Genomic DNA, 25926 nt, shown 5'->3' on the forward strand with positions numbered 1-25926 from the left:
CATGATGCTGAGTGAAATAAGTCATTTAGAAAAATACAAATGCTATATTATCTCATTTCTATGTGGAATCTTAAAAAAAAAAGGCTCATAGGAAAAGAGACCACATTGGTGGTTGCCAGGGGCAGGGGTGTGTGGAGGTGAGGGAAGCAAGTGAAGGTGGTCAAAAGGTATAAACCTTCCACTATAAGTAACTTCTGGGGCTGTAATATACAGTATGGTGATTATAACTAACACTTTTGTATTACACATTCAAATTTACCAGGAGAGTAGATCTTAGAAGTGCTCATCACAAGAAAAACTATTTTAGCTCTATGAGGTGATAGGTGTATTAAATAACTTTATTGTGGCAGTCATGTTGTTACCAACTAGGGTTCTTGGTCTTCTTTATCAATAGAAATTGATCAGGGGCCAGACAGGGAATTCAGGCAAGGCTTTACTGGGGTCCCCGCTGCAGTAGGAGGGAGTGAGAACAAGTAACAAGTTTCCTTGCTTGCTCACTCCCCAAGGTGGGGGCAAGCTGGTTCTTTATATGGGGCGAGGGTGGGGTGTGACCAGGGCCAGCGGCAGGGCTTAGGTGTTGTGTCCACCCCTTAGGAGGCGTCTTGTGCAGGGGGCATGCTTTTGCTCCAGGCTCTTCACAACTGGCAGTTGGGTTTTGGTCTGTTTGTATCTTTTGCCCAGAATTTGCTTCAAGTGCCCGTGCACCCAGTCACGTGTAGTCTCGTGCACCCAGTCACGTGTAGTCCCGTGCACCCAGTCACGTGTAGTCCCGTGCACCCAGTCACGTGTAGTCCCGTGCCCCCAGTCACGTGTAGTCCCGTGCCCCCAGTCACGTGTAGTCCCGTGCCCCCAGTCACGTGTAGTCCCGTGCCCCCAGTCACGTGTAGTCCCGTGCACCCAGTCACGTGTAGTCCCGTGCACCCAGTCACGTGTAGTCTCGCGCAGTTTCTTTGTATTTGTCGCTGGAGGAGAGGGGTGTCCAGATGCAGGCACTGCAGCACTGCTGCATAGGTCCCAGGTCCCAGGTCCCGGCCTGTGCCGGGGTCACAGTCTGTGGATACGTCATCACACTGTGCGCCTGAAATGCACACATGCCCCAGGTGCTTCCCCCACAGCAGCCCCATGCGTGCCTGGGGTCGGGGGGACACAGGTGTGTCCCCATTCATTTTGCACAGAGGAACATGCTGGTTCCTGCACCACTAAGGGGTGGGCTTAGGGCCTGAACCCAAGGCCACCTGGGAGCCACTGCAGTATTGATGCATCTGGTCCCCGCACTGGTTCAGGCAACAACTCAGGCTGCTAGACATATTTCACGAAAAGCCAGTGGGTTGCCTGCCTGCTTTGGCACGGAGCCCACAAACTGCAGGGAAATGGCCCCTGGTTTTGAGTGACGGTGTTGCCGCAGACTTTAATCTGGTTCAGAGTAACCGGATTAGCTGCAGGGAGGGAGGCAGCTGGGTGTCAGGGAGAGAAAGGGAGAGTTGGGGTGTGCACTGGGCTGCTCTGTGGTTTCCTGAAGGGCTGGCCTGCTGCCGGGAGTGAAAGAAACAGAGCTGCCTCCCCAGAACCTTCCGAAAAGGCACATCACTGCCCATAGGGTGTTTAGAGGCAGGGCATCACCACCAAGTGGTCAACCCAGCACATGGTCACAAAAGCATCCGTCTCAAGGGTGGACTCTGAAGTGGAAACTGTTTCGGGCGATTTAAGACAATTTGAAAACTTAGAGCTCTACAGTCAAGGAGCAATTCACCTGCACTTTTTAAAAAAAATTTATTTTTATTTTTTGACTGTGCCACGCAGCATGTAGGATCTTAGTTCCCCAACCATGGATCAAACCTGTTACCCCTGCAATGGATCTGTGGGTTCTTAACCGCTGGACTGCCAGGGGCGTCCCTGCACTTTTACTCTATGTGAATCTTACTCACATTTCTTAAGCACCTACTATGTGCCGGCTACTCTGTTGGGAATACAAGCATGAAGATGGCAGAGAGCTTCCCAGGACTCACAGCCCACATGAGGCAGGAGCTGTTACTGCTGGACCGGGAGCATAAGATGGGGGCAGGGCTGTAGGAGCACAGGCGGCTCTCAGTGAGGTCAGGAGAGAGGCAGGAAGGGACCACCATGCAAAACCAGTGCAAGACTGGACCTGATGGAGTGCCATGATGTGGTTGGGACCCGGGATGGCTTCAGGGAGTACATTTGAAGCCGGCTGTGGGAGGCTGGGCTGGAAAGGTGAGTTGGAGCAGCTGGTCAGGGTCCCTGCTGTGCAGTGTGCTTTAAGAAAGGACAGGTTGTGCTCTCTGTAACCGATGGAAAGGTTCTAGTGAAACTCAGCCATGTGCTTCAGTACAGCAGACAGGGTCAGATCACACAGTGTCTACCGGACAGTAGTTGAAAATTCCTGATGTTTGGGTCCTACCTTCAGAGATAAGCCCAAACCCTGTGATTCAGTTGGGGCTTCAGGTGGTGCTGGTGGTAAAGAACCTGCCTGCCAGTGCAAGAGACTTAGGAGATGTGGGTTCGATACTTGGGTTGGGAAGATCCCTTGGAGGAGGACATGGCAACCAACTCCAGTATTCTTGCCTGGAGAATCCCATGGACAGAGGAGCCCTGCAGGCTGTGGTCCATAGGGTTGCAAAGAATCAGACACGACTGAAGCGACTTAGCAGATGATTCAGTTTGCAGCCAGGACTGAGGCCCATGACGAGAGAACACGGCTAACTCAGGGGAAATAGAGCAGGCTTTCTCCACCTGACCCTGCTTACCTTGAAGACGCAATGCTACCATCGTCTCCTCCAGGAAGCCTTCCGTGACTTTTTTACAGTACTCAGGATCCATTTCTTTCATAGCACTTTGTAGGTTTAACTATGGAGATAGATAGCTATCATGTGCCTCTTCCAGGACTAGAAGTATGTGTCTTTGGCTCCCCAGAGCTCAGCATCCTCCAAGCTCACAACAGACATCAGTAAACCCCACAAGGGGGTTAGGGGTGGGGACGCGATTGAGCAAAGGAGCTTGTCTGGGCCCAAGTGAAAAGCGTGAGGGCAGTCACAAGGTAGAGCAGCTATGTATTTTGTAGGCAACCTCCCCCTGAAATGTCACTGGGTCCAAGATGCCTCCTTGTTAGCAGGAAGGGCTTCTCTTTTTCTCACCAGAGAGACCCTTCCACACCCATCATCAGTAATTGAACAGGCTCAGGCCTCCGTGAGGGTAGGAAAGTCCTCTTGTGGCTTAATTAGAGGCTTTCTTAATCTTATCTGGAGCCATTTCTGTCATCAACTAGGGGAAAAAATAATTCTCCCAAAGACACATTTAATGAATGGCTTTGCCTTACCTCTCTGGTGGCTGAGCTCAGAATTCATGCTGTGTTTGCCAATATTGCTGAAATGGAGGGTGGGAGGGCTGGGGTGTTGGGATAAGAAGCCCAGTGAGGGAAGTTCAGTTGCTGAGGCCCAGGTGCCTCTCAATAGATGCAGAATCACCCTTTTACTCAGAAAAGAGCTGCTGAGTTTTCATCATCCATCAGCTGTGGAGAAGATACTGAGAATATTGAAAAGGATAAACCTCAGCATGCAGGCCAAGCCGGGCACTGAGCAATACCTGGCAAGTGGTGCCCTGAGAGTGGTCTGTGCAAAGCCAAGTAGACTTCAAGGAGAGGAGGGCTAGTCTTACACTTGAAACACAGTAGAAGTTTCAAAAGAACCATCAGAAAGCAGGAAGACTGATGTGTCTATATGTATGGCTGATGCATTTTGCCATACAGTTGAAAGTAACACAACATCATAAAGCAGTTCTAACAAAAGTTAATTCGAAAAGAAAGAAACAAGGCAAACTGCATTGGTTCTGGAAACAGTTCCCTGGTGGAGAACAGACAAGGCCAAAGTGGTGAAGAGAAGAGGAAAGGAGATTGGAAGATGCGAGGAGACCTTCCAAGGAGAAGTGCAAGCTGATCAAAGGTCTGGTGCTTGCAAAGAGCTGTGTGTTCAGGTTGATGTGGCTGGAGCCATGGGTAGCCCCAGGCCAGAGGTACAGCTGGGAACATGATCAGGGCAAAGAAGTGTCTTGTGCTGATACAGGAGCTTGGTGTCCATTAGTGAGGGAAACAGGTTGGAGAATTTAAAGATAAGCCACTAGTAGTGAGAGAGTCGGTTCCTAGGCAGGTTGATAGGGAGTCTAGGGGTCCCCGAAGGAGAGAGGGGTCTGGAATTCTCAAGGAGGAAGAAAGGACAAACTTTTTTTTCCTTCTCTACATTCCTTAGGATTATATAACAATAATGTATCCTGCCTGAGGACAGTCTCCGGATTAAACCTTCTGGCTAATTCTGTTATCTTAAAATGTAAATTATGGGAGGTCTTTACAACCTCTAGACATTTTTTGGATTCATTGGAGAGTATATAACTTCACTGTTAACACTAGCAAGTGGGTACTCTTTCTGCCTCCTTCTGATGCCTATGTCAGAAGATTTCTCTATCTCCTTTATACTTTAATAAAACTTTATTACACAAAAGCTCTGAGCGATCAAGCCTTGTCTCTGGCCCCGGATTGAATTCTTCTCCTCCGGGGGCCAAGAATCCTGGTGTCTTCGCGTGATTCAACAACAACCTTTCAGTAGTCCATCTAAAAGCTTTACTCTCCAGCCTGGAGGTTTTCCAGTGGCTGACCATGTCCCCCACCCTCCAAGTCCTTCCTTTTCTGACCCTTAACACTTTGGGCCATGGATTATGGGCCTGAATCAAGACTGAACATCCCGTTTTCTCTCTGACTCCCAAACAGAATCAGTGATGGAAGCAAGGCTTCCATGAGAAGAAAGTAAGGGTCATTCTTTCATTTTGGAGTTTTGCACCTCGTGTCTTCATCAAAGACATATCTTTCCCCTTGGAAGAAGCACCTTAGAGACGCTACAGTTGAATGATGCTTTGTATCTGGAAGCTAGTCATTAATTACAAAGCTTCAATACCCCAAAATTAAAGAGGCTTATTGGGTGTCAGATTTCTTCTTCTCTGTTTTTCTTGCTCTCAGATGCTTTGCTCCACCCTCTGTGCATTATGCTAGTGTCAGCTGTTAGTCCAAGAAGAGTGAAGAGAACTTGCAGTGTTTCAGGCTAGGCTTTGGACCTCATTATGTCCAATAAACAGTTATTTGCTTTGCACCTTCATTTTGCAGATGAGAGACTGAGGCACACGGCAAAGAAGGAGCTCAGAGATGAGTTTGAAATGGCCATGGTTATGTATCTTTGCATCATCTTCCAGGGCAGATAGATCCCTAAACTCTTTTTTTTTTTTTCAATGTTCTTGAGTTCATGTTTAACCATATCCTAAGGATAAGGACACTATACACATTTGTATTGAAGTATTGTTGAATTATAATATTACATGGGTTTCAGGTGTACAACGTAATCTTGATATTTTATAGATTATACTAAATTTAAAGTTATTTGAAAATATTGGCTATACTCTTCATGGTAAACGCACCTTCCTACTTCCTGCACTGGATGAGGCTCTCTGTAGGCAGAGATACTCTCTTATTCATCTTCGTGTCCCCATGTATTCTAAGCATGAGCCTGGGTCATGGGAGATGCACTTTAAATTATTGGTAGATAAATGATGAAGCCTAGGACTCAGTGTTAGGCTTGGACCACTGGTTCTCTGGCTGTCCTCAGAGATGTAATCTCTCTTCTTACCTCTCCAGAATAAAAGTCGCCCCCAAGCAGGTGGCTCTCCTAGCTCTAAACTGAAGCTAGCCCGAGGTTCCTCCAAGAGCTCTAGGCCCTTTCTAGGCTGAGTCCTTAAAGCTTTTGTTAAGGCAGCCTTGGATTCTCCTTAGGAAGTATGAAGTCGTGGCAGCAAGATGGTGCTGGGTCTGTGGAGCCCAGACCAGATCAGATCAGATCAGTCACTCAGTCATGTCCGACTCTTTGAGACCCCATGAACTGCAGCACGCCAGGCCTCCCTGTCCATCACCAACTTCCAGAGTTCACTGAGACTCACATCCATCGAGTCAGTGATGACATCCAGCCATCTCATCCTCTGTCATCCCCTTCTTCTCCTGCCCCCAATCCCTCCCAGCATCAGAGTCCTTTCCAATGAGTCAACTCTTCGCATAAGATGGCCAAAGTACTGGAGTTTCAGCTTTAGCATCATTCCTTCCAAAGAAATCCCAGGGCTGATCTCCTTCAGAATGGACTGGTTGGATCTCCTTGCAGTCCAAGGGACTCTCAAGAGTCTTCTCCAACACCACAGTTCAAAAGCATCAATTCTTCGGCGCTCAGCCTTCTTCACAGTCCAACTCTCACATCCATACATGACCACAGGAAAAACCATAGCCTTGACTAGACGAACCTTTGTTGGCAAAGTAATGTCTCTGCTTTTCAATATGCTATCTAGGTTGGTCATAACTTTCCTTCCAAGGAGTAAGTGTCTTTTAATTTCATGGCTGCAGTCACCATCTGTAGTGATTTTGGAGCCCAGAAAAATAAAGTCTGACACTGTTTCCACTGTTTCCCCATCTATTTCCCATGAAGTGATGGGATCGGATGCCATAATCTTCATTTTCTGAATGTTGAGCTTTAAGCCAACTTTTTCACTCTCCACTTTCACTTTCATCAAGAGGCTCTTTAGTTCCTCTTCACTTTCTGCCATAAGGCTCATGTCATCTGCATATCTGAGGTTATTGAAATTTCTCCTGGCAATCTTGATTCCAGCTTGTGCTTCTTCCAGCCCAGCATTTCTCATGATGTACTCTGCATAGAAGTTAAATAAACAGGGTGACAATATACAGCCTTGACAAACTCCTTTTCCTATTTGGAACCAGTCTGTTGTTCCATGTCTAGTTCTAACTGTTGCTTCCTGACCTGCATACAGATTTCTCAAGAGGCAGGTCAGGTGGTCTGGTATTCCCATCTCTTTCAGAATTTTCCACACTTTATTGTGATCCACACAGTCAAAGGCTTTGGCATAGTCAATAAAGCAGAAATAGATGCTTTTCTGGAACTCTCTTGCTTTTTCCATGATCCAACGGATGTTGGCAATTTGATCTCTGGTTCCTCTGCCTTTTCTAAAACCAGCTTGAACATCAGGAAGTTCACGGTTCACATATTGCTGAAGCCTGGCTTGGAGAATTTTGAGCATTACTTTACTAGCATGTGAGATGAATGCAATTGTGTGGTAGTTTGAGCATTCTTTGACATTGCTTTCTTTGGGATTGGAATGAAAACTGACCTTTTCCAGTCCTGTGGCCACTGCTGAGTTTTCCAAATTTGCTGGCATATTGAGTGCAGCACTTTCTCAGCATCACCTTTCAGGATTTGGAATAGCTCAACTGGAATTCCATCACCTCCACTAGCTTTGTTCGTAGTGATGCTTTCTAAGGCCCATTTGACTTCACATTCCAGGATGTCTGGCTCTAGGTCAGTGATCACATCATCGTGATTATCTGGGTCGTGAAGATCTTTTTTTACAGTTCTTCTGTGTATTCTTGCCATCTCTTCTTAATATCTTCTGCTTCTGTTAGGTCCATACCATTTCTGTCCTTTATCGAGCCCATCTTTGCATGAAATGTTCCTTTGGTATCTCCGATTTTCTTGAAGAGATCCCTAGTCTTTCCATTCTGTTGTTTTCCTCTATTTCTTTGCATTGATCACTGAAGAAGGCTTTCTTATCTCTTCTTGCTATTCCCAGCCATGTGGAAATCACCTAGTGAGTTTGATGCTGTCTGTGAGGTTATAAAGACTTTATCATTTCTCAGGAGATGTTTTCCAGCACCTACTCTGGAAAGGCAGCATGGTGCCCTGGCTTTGTCGGGGGGATGATCTTACAGCTTAATCCCAGCTATGGGTGACTTTGGGTATTCTGATGTATTTAATTCTCTCATTTTATTTTTTATGTAAAATGATGACTACAATAATTCTAACAAAGGTTCATTGTAGAGATTAAGTAGTTCATGTATATATTTAAAAGATGCTTTGTGTTTTACTTACCAAGTAGTAACTATTAATAATTGGAAGCTATCATGATGGCCAGATACTGAGTTCAGAGTATAATGGGCTATAGAGGAGAGTCTGGAGAAAGAGAGGGATTCATCACAAGCAGAGAAGCCAGCAAAGCCCTCAGAGGAAGATGGCAGTGGCTGCATGGAGCGGAGGTCCTTCACTGCACCCTTTTGCCTCCCCAGATGTTGAATAACCCAGAGAAGATAGCTGAGCAGATAAGTAAGGATCTCGCCTGGCTGGCCTCCCACCTGATGGCCCTGTGGACCCAGTTCCTGGACACAGTGACGCTGCACTCCCAAGTGACCACTTATCTCACCCAGGAGCATCACACCTTGCGGGTAAGGGGTCAAACAGTATAAGTTCTGTAGTCACATGGCAGAGATATCAGGAAGCTTTTCAACAGTTGGTTCATCAGGCAGAATAAACGTCTGGATTGGCTGCTGTCAACCTAAGTGCTAGTCCTGACCCACCATGAGCTTGCAGAGAAACTTTGTGACCTTCCTTTGGTTCTCAGTTCTTTGCTCTGAAAGTTGCTCAGTCGTGTCCGACTCTTTGCGACCCCATGGACTCTACAGTCCATGGAATTCTCCCAGGCCAGAATACTGGAGTGTGAGTAGCCTTTCCCTACTCCAGGGGATCTTCCTGACTCAAGAATCAAACAAGGGTCTCTCCTGCATTGCAGGCAGATTCTTTACCAACTGTGCCACAAGGGAAGCCCATTTGCTCTAGGGAAGTTTTTTGCTCTACTGTTCATTAAGTACCAGCCTTGGCTACCAAGTGATGGTGAGCTGATCTTAAAGGATATGATGAAGTGCTTTGAAAGTATTTTGAGGAAGTGTCTTCACATGTCATCCATTGTTCTTAAGGCCTTTTTTTTTTTTTTTTTTGCCACCAGGTGGAAGTACACAGGGGGTGGGGACTCATGCGTAATAAAAGATGTTGGTCTTCTCATTTCCAGCCAGAGGACAAATAGCTGAGTCTCCGGACACACTTACATGACTGATTTTGCAAATTCTAATTCGTCTGCATTTATTTATGGCCTCTGTTTTCAAGTGTCTTTTATTCTAGTAGAAGAAATAAGGCCTAAATTTAAAAAAATGACAGAATGCAAAACAAGAGCAGATCAATAAACATGTGTTCAAAAAAAAAAAAAAAAAAAACACACATGTGTTCAATTGTGTCCATAAATCAGGTTTGTGTTAAGAACTAGAAATGAGAGAGGGCAGCTGTGGAGGGTAGAAAGGTGTTTCAGAACCTCTGGGTTGTGGGCTCAGCTCTCTTCTTATTAATATATGTTACTTCCCTCATTGAGCCTTAATTTCCTTTTAGAAAATGAAGGCCAAACCCACCCAGTGAGTCACATTGTTTATACTGTTTTATTCTTCAGGTCCGAAGGTTTTCTGAGGCCTTCTTTTATATGGAGCACCAAAAACTTGCAGTCCTGACTTTTCAGGAAAACCTGTAAGTAACCAACGGCATGTCCATATCACACCATGAGCACCAAGGACATTCTTGTTCAAAGTTAGCTCTTCCCTTCATCCCTGATTATGAAGGAGAGAGTCTGCCCATCTCTTTACATTCAGGTGCATTTTCTCTGAAGGCAAGAGCCAGACAGATTGCAGAGGTTGGAGCTGGCAGGTGGCAAAGAAGGTCAACAGCCAGAGTTTTTGCTGTTGTTGAGTATCATGATGGTTCTATAGACAGATTCAAGACTTCCTAGGTCCCTGAAGACATCTGTGCTGAGTCCTCTTTGCAAAATGAATTAGGAGCAGGTGGTATGGCCACAAGCAATGTCAGGGAAAAAAAAAAAACCCACAGAATTCACCTGAGACTTTGTAGCAGCTATGAAATGCATTGAGCATAAGAATTAATACTGAACTACCTAATTAGGAGGATAGATGGGAAAAAATGTAAAAATACTCAGAAAAGTCAGAGGGTTGACAGAAGAGGAGATCATTGTCTCTTGTTATAGATTTCCCTGGTGGGCAGAGTCAGTGCTTCCTGTTTCCTCCAAGATGTTTGGTCTTGGCTACACAAGTTTATAGGTTTCTTTCTGTTTCTGAATAGTATGTTTGTCTCCAAAATAAATTTGGATGGAATAATGTTTTGAGATGCCCCAGTAAATCCAGCAGGAAAAACACTGAAATTCGTCTATCACTTAGGACAGACCTGAAGATCTTTTCACTTTCATCTTTTTTACACCTGTAAAACCTGTATGTAGTCATGTGTGGATGTGAGAGTTAGACCATAAAGAAGTCTGAGTGCCAAAGAATTGATGCTTTCAAACTATTGTGTTGGAGAAGATTCTTGTGAGTCTCTTGGACTGCAGTGAGATCAAACCAGTCAATCCTAAAGAAAATCAACCCTGCATATTCATTGGAAGGATGGATGTTGAAGCTGAAGCTCCAATACTTTGGCCACCTGATGCGAAGAACCAACTCATTGGAAAAGACCCTGATGCTGGGAGGGATTGGGGGCAGGAGGAGAGGACAACAGAGGATGAGATGGTTGGATGTCATCACCGACACAATGGGCATGAGTTTGAGCAAGCTCTGGGAGATGGTGAAGGACAGGAAAGCCTGGTGTGCTACAATCCATGAGGTGGCAAAGATTCAGACACAACTGAGCAACTGAAGAACAACCTGTATGTCAATATAATATGGCTAAAGCATTACTTACAGGTTAGGAATGTTTTGGCCAAAGTGATAAAATACCACTTTTCTGAGGGTGTAGCATTTGAGCAGAGACTGGGATTATACTAGAACTCCGGGTCTGGGAGTTGGTGATGGACAGGAAGGCCTGGTGTGCTGCAATCCATGGGGTCACAAAGAGTTGGACACAGCTGAGCAACTGAATTGAATTGGGGTTATAATAAGTCATGTCCTGATATGAGAGAAGACGGTTGAGTCAGAGGGGATAGCTGGTGTAAAGATTTCTTATATGGGAACATAAGGTGTTTGAAAGCATCAGTAAGCAAGCATAGCTACACTGGAGTGACAAGTAGGAGAAGTGGGGTGGGACCCAGCTTCTGTGGGAACTTATGGGCCCACAGGATAAAGAATTCAGACTTCGTGCTATGATAATTATAACTAACGTCTCAAAAAACTGGCAAGTGACTATGGTAGAAAGACTTTGGATTTCAAATCTCATACACATGTTTTGACATTTTGACCCTGGAACTTATACAACTTGTGACATCTGACTAGTTACTGAACCTCTCTTAGTTTGTGCTTGGGTGTAAAAGGCAGATTCCTTCATTCAACAAGAGCCTATTTGGTGTTGACTGTATGCCAGACACTATTTTGGGCATTAGGATATCCAGCAGTGAACCAAACAGACACATTCTCACGGAGCTCATATTTTAGTAACGGAAACATATTTTAACATAAATAAATAAATATGATATGCCAAATGCAGTAAATGCTATGGAGAAATATATCAGTGTGACAGGCTGTAGAAGGTGCTATTTCATAGATATATCAGAGATGGGCTCCCTGAGGAGACATATGAGCAGAGGTCTAAAGCAGGTGAGGGTCTGAGCCCTGCAGATACCTACGTGATTATATCATTTGTCCCATAGTGCAACTTCAGATATTAGAGAAATTGATTACCATTCAATTAGTAGTAGATATTAACCTATAATAAAGAGCATACACTAGGATAGCAATGATGCTGTGTAGGAGGAGGTAAACTTAGAAGACTCTTGAGAGTCCCTTGGACAGCAGGGACATCAAATCAGTCAATCCTAAGGGAAATCAACCCTGAATATTCATCAGAAGGACAGATGTTAAAGCTGAAGCTCCAATATTTTGGCCACCTGATGCAGAGAGCCAACTCACTGGAAAAGACCCTGATGCTGGGAAGGATTGAGGACAGGAGGAGAAGGGGCCAACAGAGGATGAAATGGTTAGATATCATCACTGACTCAATGGACATGAATTTGAGCAAACTCTGGGAGACAGTGAAGGACAGGGGAGCCTGGCGTGCTGCAGTCCATGGGGTCACAGCGAGTCAGACATGACTTAGTGAGTGAACAACAGCAACAGAACTTTTAATTAGGTCATTAAGAGTAAGAACTATATTCTAAAGGGGTCGGGTTAAGGGGTGGGAGGGAGGTTCAAGAGGCAGGGGATATATGTGTATGAAGCGACTTAGCAGCAGCAGCAGCATACTGTACATTGTTGTACAGCAGAAACAACCTTGTAAAGCTGTTATCAGTAAAGCAACTGAACAAACTAAAAGTAAATTGTAAAAAATAAAAGAATAAGAACTATAGAATTGAGAGGGAAATTTTATTTCAGATTGAGAAAATTACCAGGGGACAGGCCCTCAGTGCTGTGAACAGAATTAAACCTTAGATTGAGATAGTGAACGTGGGTTCTGTGATGCTGGCAGCAAAGCATGCACGCAGGCATTCTCATCTAGAGTCAGATGGAGGGGAGGGAGGTCACAGTGTTTGCATCAGAGACAGAACCATCCTCCCAAATCAGGGTGGACAAGTGAACTCAGCCGTCAAGACCTGTCTTGTTCAAGCACAGACTAGAGTGTTTCTCAAGTAATAGGTTACAGCCATTTAGTGGACTGTGAAATTGTCTTCATGGCTTTAGAACAACACTTTTTAAATGAAATAAGATAGGTAGTAATAAGAAGAAGTATTTCTGAAGCTTTTGTTTCAGCATGAGTGTTTCTGGGAGTGTGTGTGATTGTACAGGGTGGCCATGGAAAATGAAGGGCATTGCTTGCCATGGGTTGCACTATTTAAAAAGTGTTTAAAAGTGACGTAGAACTGGTGAGTAGCAAGGGTGTGTTTTATCGCCTCTCTTCCTGTTTGACCAATGCCAGCCAGTTCTTTTCACATAGGAAGGAAGTGTTCAGTGACAGTTTGTTGAATGAATGAATGTGAAAATGTTGATAGTATGAAGACCTATAGCCAGGGCTTTGGGGGCTGGATAGGTAGCTGGGAAGAAAGGAAGTGTGGATAGATAGATGGCAATTGTTACTGTCTACTGTACATCTTCTAAATGCTGTCATGGGATGAGAGGGAAGGGGCAGCAAGAATAAAACCTTTAAATCTCCCTTGGATGCTCACCGGGTCCATGTTCCCCAGGATCCAGACCCACAGCCAGCTGTCCCTGGATATCCGGAATTCGGAGTACCTCACCACCATGCCCCCGCTGCCCGCAGAGTGCTTGGACATTGATGGAGACTGGAACACCCTGCCCGTTATCTTCGAGGACAGATATGTGGACTGCCCAGCCACAGGTGTGTCTTTTTAGTTTTGGAAAAACTCAAGAGTTGGAATTACCACTGGGTTCCCATCGGCTGCTCTGCTTACCTCTCAACAGCCATGGGAACAAATCAGTGAGGTGTTTTGTCAGTTCACAGAGGAGAAGCAGGAACTAAGATTAAGCTTGTTATTGGAAGTGACTTCACCTCAGTGAATGGGCAAACTCATGGAACTCAAGGACATTTATAGGAAAGACCTGCTTCTGGACTTCTGGGGCGGGATGTGGGAGGGAGGTTCAAGAAGGAGGGGACGTTGTGTATACCTATGGCTGATTTGTGTTGATGTACGGCAGAAACCAACACACTATTGTAAGGCAATTATCCACCAATTAAAACATAAAAGTCCAGGTGACTTCTGAAAACGGTGTAGTGTTTCAAACAAAACACGTTATTCGGTTTTCAGTTAGTTGTACCCTGACATCTAGTGTCTACACTGTGCATGACAGCTTGAATGTGTATAAGCTCCAGAGAGAGCAGCCAACCCAGCTGCTCACAACAAGTACAAAACATTGGCTTGTGTCTGTGTGTGTATGTGTGCACACGTGCATACACACATGTACATGTGTATATATATAATCTAATACAGGTTCAGTCAGTTCAGTTCAGTTCAGTTGCTCAGTCGTGTCCACCTCTTTGTGACCCCATGAATCACAGCACGCCAGGCCTCCCTGTCCATCACCAACTCCTGGAGTTCACTCAAACTCACGTCCATTGAGTCGGCAATGCCATCCAGCCATCTCATTCTCTGTCATCCCCTTTTCCTCCTGCCCCTGATCCCTCCCAGGATCAGAGTCTTTTCCAATGAGTCAACTCTTCGCATGAGGTGGCCAAAGTACTGGAGTTTCAGCTTTAGCATCATTCCTTCCAAAGAACACCCAGAGCTGATCTCCTCCAGAATGGACTGGTTGGATCTCCTTGCAGTCCAAGGGACTCTCAGGAGTCTTCTCCAACACCACAGTTCAAAAGCATCAATTCATCAGTGCTCAGCTTTCTTTATAGTCCAACTCTCACATCCATACATGACCACTGGAAAAACCATAGCCTTGACTAGATGGACCTTTGTTGGCAAAGTAACATTTCTGCTTTTCAATATGCTATCTAGGTTGGTCATAACTTTCCTTCCAAGGAGGAAGCGTCTTTTAATTTCATGGCTGCAGTCACCATCTGCAGTGATTTTGAAGCCCCAAAAAATAAAATTTGACACTGTTTCCACTGTTTCCCCATCTATTTCCCATGAAGTGATGGGACCAGATGCCATGATCTCTTCGTTTTCTGAATGTTGAGCTTTAAGCCAACTTTTTCACTCTCCTCTTTCACTTTCATCAAGAGGCTTTTGAGTTCCTCTTCACTTTCTGCCATAAGGGTGGTGTCATCTGCATATCTGAGGTTATTGATATTTCTGACGGCAATCTTGATTCCAGCTTGTGCTTCTTCCAGCCCAGCATTTCTCATGATGTACTCTGCATATAAGTTAAATAAGCAGGCTGACAATATACAGCCTTGACAGACTCCTTTTCCTATTTGGAACCAGTCTGTTGTTCCATGTCCAGTTCTAACGGTTGCTTCCTGACCTGCATATAGGTTTCTCAAGAGGCAGGTCAGGTGGTCTGGAATTCCCATCTCTTCCAGAATTTTCCATAGTTTATTGTGATCCACACAGTCAAAGGCTTTGGCATAGTCAGTAAAGCAGAAATGGATGTTATATGTATGTTAATCTTCATTATATTTATATGGTTGAACTACAGAAAATTTGAACAGTTGGAAAAGATATTTAAAATAAGCACCGCTGTCTATCAGAATCCAACACAAATAACTGACATCCTTTGTTATCGTTTAGTCGTTAAGTCATGTCCGACTCTTTGCAGCCGCATGGACTGTATCCTGTCAGGCTCCTCTGTCCATGGGATTTCCCAGGCAAGAATACTGGAGTGTGTTGCCATGCCCTTCTCCAGGGGATATTCATGATACAGGGATCAAACCTGCATCTCCTGCATTGGCAGGTGGATTCTTTACCACTGAGCCACCAGGGAAGCCCTTCTTACTTGTGAAATTTCGAGAATTTAGAGGTTATCTCTCAGGATCAAGGAATAGAGTGCAGATAAACTCTTTATTATACAATCAAGTGGATCATTTGTGAATGTAGATTTTGAAGAGTATAACACATTTTTCTTTCTTTTTTTTTCTTTCTGTAGGATGTAATTTGAATATTTACCCTAATTTTGATGTTCCAGCAAGAAGTCCAGCAATAATGAACCTAAACAACAGAGAGGAGAACCTTGTTGTAAATAGAAAATCACCTCTGAGGGAAAACCTAGTCTTGGCCTCCATGAAATCATCCCCTACAGACTCTGATGAGGAGGTTATTAGGTGTCCAGGGCCCAGTAAGAATGTCGCCACACCCAGTCATACGGATGTGTGCTCTGAATCTCAGGTGTATCTGACAGTTGGTGAATTCCAGAGCAAGGCAGGTGTGCCTGAAGTTGACCATCAGACTGGCCCAAGGTCTGATGTTGGGGGGCATCTGCTGGCAGATGAGGATCTGCCCAGGAGGAGCCCTGGTCCAGAGGATGGCCAGGCCCCAGCGCTGACCTACATTGATGTGAAATCTAGCAATAAGAACCCCTTCAGAACAGAACCCACAGTGCCCACTGGTGCCCAGCACGAGAGTGGGTGCTCCAGAGCCAAGCACGAATTAGGCAGAACTGAGCGAAGCAAAGGGGTAGCCGGTGGAAGTCATCACTGTGCCGTCTCTTCAGAGAAAACCACCCTGCATGAGTTAAGCAGTCTAGGAAAGGGGGTGGGCCAAGGGAGCAAGATGGTGCTGCTGAGTCTGAAGGTCAGCCCCTCGGAGCCCTGCGAGCCCCTGAACTCTTCTTTGAGGGACCCTTTGGACATCAAGGGTTTGGCAAAGGACCCTCACATAGAGGAGAAGGAGGAAGTGTGTGTCCTCTCTGGGGTCATCAAGAGATCTGCTTCCATCATCTCCGACTCAGGCATTGAGAGCGAGCCAAGCTCTGTCGCCTGGTCCGAGGCTCGCAGCAGAACCCTGGAGCTACCCAGTGACAGGGACTTCTTGCACCAGCTGGTCCGAAGACATGCCCTGCACAGAAACTCCCTGGAAGGGGGGCACACTGAGAGCAACACGAGCTTGCCGAGCGGGATCCAGGCCTCCCTCACGTCCATTAGCTCTTTGCCTTTCGAGGAGGAGGAGCGGGAACTGGCACTCACGAAGCTGACCAAGTCAGTGTCCGCCCCCCAGATCAGTAGCCCCGAGGAGTCTGCTGAAGATGCGGACTCCACGCGGCATGGGGGAGGTCCCTCTGAAACTTCAGCTGTGCCCACCGAGAGTACCAACCCCTCAGGACGCTGCCTTCAACCCAGCGATGGCCCCACAATCCAGGAAGCCGGGGTCGACCATGGCCTTGTGGAGGAAGTCTCAGATGCTGACAACCTGCAGGGCCCTGGTTACATAGATATCCCCAAAGGTCAAGAGCATCAGTTTGACCCCCAAGGCCCCTGTTGTCTGGATGGCAGGACTGACCACCCTCCAGGTGTTGAAACCAAAGGTCTGGGTTTAAAAGTACCACGCCTCCTCGGACTTGAATCACCTGGGCACAGAGTTTTGCCCAGAGAACTCGTGGAGACCCCGAAAGGCGTGCCTGGAGACTCCGACGTGGGGACAGGAGCTCCTCTCGACAGCGACATGTTGGACGTTGAGAGTTTCACCTACCCCAGGGTGCCTGAAGTGAGCTGTGCACCAGCCGCCAAAACCATCGACGTGGATTCTGAAGGTGAGCAAAGCAGCTCCCTTGGCATCACGGAGGATACGGCACCGAGCAGAGGAGCTGACACCTTCCCAGAGGATGAGCGTGAAGCAGGCGCGGGCTCCACTGTGACTCCGTCCGTTCCCTCCCAGGTTACGGGAAACCAGGAGCCCAGGGCAGGCACCACCATCCTGCTGTCCCACGTGACCTCTGCAGAGAGCTCCTCCCTGGACAGCCTGAAAGCTGTCGAGGTCGTCAACCTGTCTGTGTCCTGCGCTGCCACCTGTCTCCCTTTCTCCTCTGTGCCCAAGGAGACCCCTGCCAGGGCTGGATTCTCTTCCAAACAGACCCCGTTCCCCATCACTCATCAACCTTTGGGCTCCTTTGGAGTCGTTCCTAACCATTCCAGAAAGCTGGAGGAGGAAGTCAGCGAAAGGATGTTCAGGTAGGTTTGCTGATGGCTAACCTATCCCAGCATCATCTTTCAGACTTTCCCACATATTCTGCAGTTTCACGCATACTGTTTCAGGATTGCGTATCAGGTATTTTCTGATTTAAATAAAGTAAGATGCTCCTATTGTACAAGTCAGGAATGTAGAATAGTAAAAGGAAGTAAAAATGATCAATAACCTCACCTCTCAAATATAGCCCATGTGTAAGTTCTTCTATATTTTTTCCTGTGTGCATTTTTATGTATATATTGTGTTGTTTTTCTTTACTCACTAAGTCGTGTCCAACTCTTTGCGACTCCATGGACTACAGCCATCCAAGCTCCTTTGTCCATGGGATTTCCCAGGCAAGAAAATTGGAATGGGTTGCCATTTCCTTTTCCAATGTATATATTATTAATCTGCAAAAGTAAGATAATTTTTACCAACTCCAAGTTTTTTCCAGCTTCATATATTGGAAACATCTTTCTATGTTTATAAATCTATTTTGCATTACCATTTTGGTGTTTAAATAATATTCCATTGTATAAATGCACCATGAATTATTAACAAAATCCTTTAGAGATAAACTGTAAATGTTTTTTCAGTTTTTCTTATGATGAATGACCTCTGTCTTTGCACAATTCCTCTAAGAGCCATTTGAGAATAGGACTAATTCATCAGATTTTCTTCCTAAATACCTCTTGTGTGATTATTAAGTTTAATATTCCTTTTGAAATGCCAGAATCCAGCCCTTTATCCTTGTCTTAGGTTTGCATTCATAGTAGTCCTTCCCCTATAAACTATGCATTTGATTAAATTTAGTATTGAATCATTTAACCAAAATATCCCATTTCAATCACTTGTTCAAAAAAGCGTTGAACAGTTACCCATTAATAATATCTCTGAAAGAAATGGCACAGACAGGCAAATTTTGGATCCCATGTTTTATGAAGACTATTAAATACCTATCCTATGCCCATGTCATCAGTTTAATTAATACATGGCAGAACTGTCCAGCACTGGCTAGTGTTCTGGGCTCTCAGTCTAAGAAGGAGGTGGAGAGATGACAGAAGCAGATGAGAGCAGTTGAGTACACGGGGTGGTTCATGTGTGCACAGCTGAGCCAGAAAAAGGAGGACCTAATTTTTCTGTGGAGCAATAAATGTGGATGGAAATGGATGGTGGCCAGGAGAAGCTTTTTAGAGATGACACCCAAGTGGAGGAGAAACTATGAGACATCCTGTTGATGACAATGATGGTGATGATGAGAAGGCTGGTAATAGATTTCATCTTTTTATTTCACTATTTAATCTGTTTCAAGTACTATTTTAAGCATTTTGCATTGATTATATTGCTTCAAACACAAAACAAAGACGACTCTGAATTCAACGAGGGTGTGATTCCCCTCATTTTTCACAAATGAGGAAACAATGCAGGGAGGTTACTAGTCGGCCCACAGGTGGTTGTGGCTGCTGCTTGGTCACTCAGTTGTGTCTAACTCTTTGCCGCCCCATGGACTGTAGCCCACCAGGATCTTCCATCCATGGGATTTTCCAGGCAAGAATACTGGAGTGGGTTGCTGTTTCCTTCTCCAGGGGATCTTCCCAACCCAGGGATGGAACCCATGTCTCTTGCATCGACAGGCAGATTCTTTACTACTGAGCCACTAGGGAAACCCCCAGTAGTAACGGTCAAAGCTGAGATTGTGGCCTTGGGGTTCTGACTCCTGTGTTCATGCTTTTAATCACCACCTGGTCAGGTAGCCAGGCAAAGAAGATGATAACCAGGTGGGAAAGGCATTTCAGGCAGATAGACCCGAATACACAAATGCATGGAAGTAAAGAGAAGAGACATAATTCATGCAGGGAATGAAATATCTCCTCCAACTGTTCTTTTGGGGGCCGGGGGATGATGCTGGAGAAGTTGGTGGAGGCCAGGGTAATAAACTTTCATTCCTGGAACACTGCTTAAAGATTGTATGGGTCCTTGAAGCTGGATAGACTCTCTGAGGTTCTGTTCATTGCAGGAACCACATCTGCAGAAACCAACTCAATCTAGCCTTTGTTTTTCCTGGATTGCTTTCTTGCCTCCTTCAGAACCAAGCCTCCTTCACTAGCCTCTCCCTTGAGGTACCATATTCAGCCTTTGCTGCTTGGCAGAGACTTCCTTGTAGATGATCATCACTCCTACATCTCAGCTCAACTCATCTCCTGTTCAATGTGGAGCACACAGCTCGGCTTGTGATTAATTAGTGTATTCTCCAGTTTTTATCAGGCCAAAGAGAAATTTAAAAAAGAGCTGAAGATTGATGGATTTCTGTACAGTGACTTATCTGTACTAGCTTCTGACATACCGTATTTCCCACCAGAGGAAGAGGAAGAAAATTTGGAAGATGGGATTCACCTGGTAGTCTGTGTCCATGGCCTGGATGGTGAGTTCTAACAGGTTTTCTCCTCAAAAGGTGACATAGACACATTATCACATTTATGATTGACTCTAGATCAGGGAGTTGTTCAACAAATGATGAGTAGGCAACTGTGGAATGATAGTAAGTATACTGGATCTAGGAAAATGGCATGGCCTTGCTCCCAAAGGAAATATCTCTTTGGCCAAAAATATGTTCAAGCTAATGAAATACCCAAATGAATGAATTAATGCAATGGAGGGATAAATAAGTCATATCCACTTTAGATGGGATCTAACAAATAAGTAAGGGTCAGAGAAATGAAAGGGCTTCTCTAGGGCTTCACTGTTGCTGAGCAGCAAAACCGTGGTCTTATACTTCTTATGATAACTAAATAGGGAATGGTGATAACTTTACTTCCGTGACACACTCTTGTTAATATCCTTAATTTTTCTCACTCTTGGGGCTAATGCATTTGTCTGTATCCAGTCCTGGCTATATGCATCACATACCAGAACGCTGAGTCAATAGGTCTATTTGGTGAAGTGTTCAAGAATCCAGCGGTAGATCACCCATTCCAGATGATGATGATGGTGGTGGTGGTGGTGGTGGTGATGATGAAGACCAGGTTGTATACATCACTCACCATGGTCCCAGAGCCTTTTTAGCTGCTTAATATGTATTAATGTGGTTGATCCTGACAAGAGCCCTGCAGAGTAGCTGCTATTATCTACCCCATTTATAAAGGGGGAAACTGAGTAAGAGGGCAGCTCAGTAACTTGTATAAGGTCCCACAGCAACTGCAGTTGACTCTCCATGGTGGTCTAGTGGTTGAGACTTTGCCTTCCAGTGCAGGAGCTGGGGATTCAATCCCTGGTCAGGGAACTAAATCCCACCTGCCTCATGGCCAAAAAACCAAAACATAAAACAGGAACAAATTCCATAAATTGTAGCAAATTCAATAAAGACTTTAAAAATGGTCCACATCAAAAAAAAAAAAAAATAGCTATCAATGCGGGAGGGAATATATATGTACTTGTAGCTGATCTGCACTGTTACAGCAGAAACCAACACAATATTATAAAGTAATTATCTTCCAATTAAAAATAAATTAAAAAAAACAGCTATCAGGCTGGGTTTTGCTGCTTATCAACAACACTTGCAGAAAGTCCTGAATAAACAGAACTGTCAAAGAAGGGAGGGGCAGCGTGTCTTCAACTCTTCCTGGGCCATTACGTTCACAAGCCAGAAACTGGTAGATCGGGGAATAATCCCAGTGAGAGAGGGCTGCCAGGGTGGCCCTGAGCCTGTGTGGATGGGAGGAGGGAGCAGCACAGGGACCAGTGGACTGGGCGTGTGTTAGTTGCTTTTATTATGGACTTACTGAAAAATGGGGAATAGGAGGGATAGGAGAGAAATTAGAAGTACATCCTTAGTGTGTCAGAGGTCACATGATTCAATGTGGGTCTATGTGGGGTCATCTATCCTCTTTAGGGAACAGTGCAGACCTCCGGCTGGTAAAGACTTTCATAGAACTGGGGCTCCCTGGAGGAAAACTGGATTTCCTCATGTCTGAGAAGAATCAGGTATGACAACAAAAACATCTGAACCGAAACAATCCCTGAGTCACGTCTTAGATGAGCCTCCTAAAGTCGCTGTGATGGTTATGGCTACACAGGTGGGAGGGAGCTTTGCCAGGTGACCCTGGCCAGGTGCTCAGGTCTGGAGAGCTCCTTTTCCTTGGGGAGGAGGAAATAGTAAGAAGGGGGAACATGTGGATCGGGTGACTGGCCCTCTAGACCTCACAGGTCGTAGGTTGGCTGACAGCTTGGAGCATAAACGATGGGGCATCCGTGGGTCTGTCTGGGGAAGAGGTTTGTCACTGGTGTCGGTGTAACTGGTAGAGCTGGATCGTGACCTTTTCATCACCAGAGGGAAACTATGGAGCCTTTGCCATTTCAGGACTGGAACTTTAATGGGGTGTCAAGCTAGATGAGACTTGCAAGAGTCCATGACCAAGAGGGGGGTTGGGTGTTGTCACTGATTCCCAGCCCAGGGGACTTGAGATGGATGAGGCTAAGTATCCTCTGGAGGCAGAGAATGGCTTGTAGCTAAAGGGTCTCATGGCCACGGAACACGGGAGCTGCACAGAGAATAGTCAACAAGCGAACACGGGATGTTAGTCTCACTGCTCCCCTCTTAGTGGTCAGTCCTTTTCCTTATCTCTGACACCTGCTTTGTGCAAGGCCATGCACTCTGCAGGGTGAAGGGACAGACATGTGAGGAAGAGGAAAGAGAATCATTTCGAACGTCTTCGATGTGCTGAGCACTTGTACCTGTTTGCTCTTTTAATCTTCACAACCTTTCTTTGAAGTGTGGACCTTGTTGTCTCCCCACGGAAAAGGGAACCCATAGTCAGTCCAACCTGGAAAGCCCCAGTTGGGGGCTCCTTTTCTTGATATTGAATCCTAATTTGTAGCCCGAAGGTCAGGCATGGGCACACACCCAGGATATGCCCTGAGGCTTGGTGGAGGAAAACGAGCTTGCGCACAGAGCCTGGCCTTGTGCAACTGCCCCCTCGACACCCGTTTCGTCTCTCTCCTTCCAGATGGACACGTTTGCGGATTTTGATACCATGACCGATCGGTTACTGGATGAAATAATTCAGCACATCCAGTTGTACAACCTCTCCATATCGAGAATTAGGTAAAAGGAAACCACAGGTAGTTAATGCTGGGGGGGAGCGGTGCCCTTTTTAAGTGTTTGCTGTGTATGAGTTCAGCACGATGCCATCTGAATACCAGGCTGGGATTAGTTAATTTAGGGCTTTCAAGGGACTAGATTACTTCCAGAGCAGCCGTGGATCCCAAGCCTGCTTGACACACCCATGTCTGGCATAGCCGCTGTGTAGGAGCCTACAGCTTGTGCAGCTCAGTACAAAGAGAACTGGGCTTAAGTATGTGTGTTCTGTGTGCTCAGTCGTGTCTAACTCTTTGTGACCCTTTGGGCTGTAGCTTGCCAGACTCCTCTGTCCACAGGATTTTTTCAGGCAAGAATACTGGAGCAGGTAGCCATTTCCTTCTCCAGGGATCTTCCCGACCCAGACATCAAACCTGCGTCCCTGCATTTCCTGCATTGCAGGTAGATTCTTTACCTGCTGAGCCATCAGGGAAGGCCTTAAACAAATACTCTAGGTTTTAAATCCCTATTCTTTTGACAGTTACAAGTTTGTGTCTGCATTCTACCATGTAACCTTGAACAAGCTTTCTACATCTCTGATCCTCTGTTTCCCCATTTATTAAGTGGGACCAGCCTGAGGGGATTCACTAGCTGCCGCATAAAAGGGCTTCATTCAGCACTAACTGTGACCTTACACTGTAATAGACAACTGGGTGTCAATGTTGAAAGGATTAAGGGGATAGTCCATAGCGTGTTCCTCAGGCATTTGCCAATGTGGACACATCTGGAAATGAGTCCTCGATAGCCACCATCCCATTTAGGCCTTGGGGATGAACCATCGCTTCTTTATTTCACAAATGAGGATTCAGAGGTTGACAAAGTTAGATGAAAATAAAAGGGCGTGGGAATTCCCTGGAGGTCCAGTGGTTAGGGCTCCGTACTCACTGCCAGGGCCTGCTTTCGACCTCTAGTCAGGGAACTAAAATCCCACAAGCTGCACAGCACAGTCAGACAAATAGACTGTCAACAAACTGAAAAATTCATGGGAATTCCCTGGTGGTCTAGTTGTTAGGACTTGGTGCCTTCATTGCCAAAGACCTGGGTTCAATCCCTGGTCGGGTTACTAAGATCCTGCAAGCCCCACAGTGCAAACAAAATTAATAATGATAATACTAAAAAGTAAGAGGATACCAGGGCTTCCCTGGTATTTCAGATGGTAAATAATCTGCCTGCAATGAAGGAGACCCAGGTTTGATCCCTTGGTTGGGAAGATCCCCGGAGAAGGGAATGGCAACCCACTCCAGTATTCTTGCCTGGAGAATCCCATGGACAGAGGAGCCTGGCAGTCTATAGTCCATGGAGTTGCAAAGAGTTGGACAGGACTGAGTAACTAACACTTTCACTTAAACTTTTCAAGAGGATACACAGGAGAAGAGCTAGGGAACTCTGCCTCTCATCTAGTTGGGTTTCTATAAATAATTATTTAAGCTCAAAGTGCTGATGTGTGGGATTCACAGATCTCAAAGCAGTGGAGCAGCTGGGGCAGAGAGTGTGCGGGGGGCTGAGCAGGGTGACGGAGGGTGGAGTAGCCCTGGAGAGGCAGGTGGAAGTGGGCCAGGCTGAGAAGCCGGGACTTGACCCTATGAATGACCAGGAGGGTTCGTGCCCCATGTGTATTCCAGAAAGGACCCCCAGGTGTCCCGAGGTGGGTGTAGAGACCAGAACTGGGTGGAGGGGCTGCTCTAATAACAATGTGGGAAGGTGCTCATACTTGTGATCACACTGGGCCCAGGGTCTCCATCACAAGGCTCCATCCTGGGCTCCACGTATCCAGCATTTGGAAACCCAATGGGGATGATTATTGCCCCCCGCCACTTCGCCCCACATGTCCCCCTAAATCCTGAGGGAGCTGGAGGCTGGCTCACCCCTTGCACTCCTGGCGTAGCGTCTTCTGGGCTGCTGCCGTCCTGCGCTCACTCACATGGACCCTTCCCATCTCTCCATAGCTTCATCGGCCATTCTCTCGGCAACATCATCATCCGATCGGTCCTCACGCGGCCTCGGTTCCGGTATTACCTCAACAAACTCCACACCTTCCTGTCACTGTCTGGGCCCCACCTGGGGACCCTGTATAACAACAGCGCCCTGGTCAGCACAGGTAAGATGCCACCAGCATCGGCACTCCTCAGCATCATGCAGGGCCCAGGGGAGGGCAAAGCAGAGACAGAGGCTCTTCCTGATGGAGCCTCCTGGCTTTGGAGCCAGCCTCTTCAAAGTGGTGGCGCTGGCTGTCTGCCACTGTCCCTGCACCCATACCCACCTGCCCTCAGGGCAGACTGGGCTGCGTTATGTCCTCACAGGAGGTGGCTCAGATCTGCTTGCTTTCACGTTATTACAGAACATAAGCTGGGAACATAGGTTATTTGACACACTGATATATAACAAATGGGAGTTCTTTCCTTTGTCAAGCTGTCTTCCTTCACAAACCAAGGAAGCCAGTTCTGAACAGAATCAAATGATTTAGACCACATTTTTCCCAACAGTAATTTTGCAACACTAGTGAAATGTCTCACTGAAAAATGAGACATTACCAGTAATCCTTCCAATCTAACGTATTTAGAGTGATTCTGTATGGCTCACTCTCCTTATATTTGCATCCACGCACATTTGCATGGCAGCAAGGCTTCCCAGGTGGCTCAGTGGTAAAGAACCTGCCTGCCAGTTCAGGAGACATGGGTTTGATCCCTGGGTTGGAAAGATCCCTGGAGTAGGAAATGGCAAACCACTCCAGTATTCTTGCTTGGAAAATCCCACAGAGAGAGGAGTCTGACAGGCTACAGTCCATGGGGTCACAAAGAGTCAGACACAACTGAGCATGCACATCATCACGTCAATCATAACATATATACACCTGTGTCTTACTTATTTCCTTGCATTTTGTCAAATTCATGTATTTGTGCATGTGGCATAATACTCATCCCTGTTAATGTCAGCATAACCAGAGTAAATAGCTGGACTTCGAAATGAAAGGTTGATTTTCACTTTGCTGTATCCTAATTGGATCTGTTCAGTTCAGTTCAGTTACTCACTCATGTCTGACTCTTTCTGATCCCATGGACTGCAGCACACCAGGTTTCCCTGTTTATCACCAACTCCCAGAGCTTGCTCAAACTCATGTGCATTGAGTCAGTAATGCCATCCAACCATCTTATCCTTTGTCATCCCCTTCTCTTCCTGCCTTCAATCTTTCCCAGCATCAGGGTCTTTGCCAATGAGTCAGTTCTTCGCATTAGGTGGCCAAAGTATTGGAGCTTCAGCTTCAGCATCAGTTCTTCCAATGAACACTCAGGACTGATCTCCTTTATAATGGACTG

General features: G+C 46.0%; 1 protein-coding gene across 3 annotated transcripts in view; it reads left to right on the top strand.

Annotated features, from left to right (window-relative positions):
• FAM135B (family with sequence similarity 135 member B) overlaps positions 1-25926 on the top strand; it is a 256371-nt gene that overhangs the window by 224779 nt on the left and 5666 nt on the right. For 2 of the 3 annotated variants that reach the window (XM_027560771.1, XM_027560772.1), the window contains exons 10-17: positions 8171-8326; positions 9376-9449; positions 13096-13250; positions 15467-17483; positions 19734-19900; positions 21368-21459; positions 22482-22579; positions 24559-24710. In XM_027560771.1, the coding sequence (XP_027416572.1) occupies positions 8171-8326; positions 9376-9449; positions 13096-13250; positions 15467-17483; positions 19734-19900; positions 21368-21459; positions 22482-22579; positions 24559-24710 (2911 nt within the window). Of the gene's footprint in view, positions 1-8170; positions 8327-9375; positions 9450-13095; positions 13251-15466; positions 17484-19733; positions 19901-21367; positions 21460-22481; positions 22597-24558; positions 24711-25926 lie in introns of those variants that run through there. The other variant, XM_027560773.1, reaches the window with a different exon arrangement.

This window comes from Bos indicus x Bos taurus, chromosome 14 (assembly GCF_003369695.1).
Source record: "Bos indicus x Bos taurus breed Angus x Brahman F1 hybrid chromosome 14, Bos_hybrid_MaternalHap_v2.0, whole genome shotgun sequence".
NCBI lineage: Eukaryota > Metazoa > Chordata > Mammalia > Artiodactyla > Bovidae > Bos > Bos indicus x Bos taurus.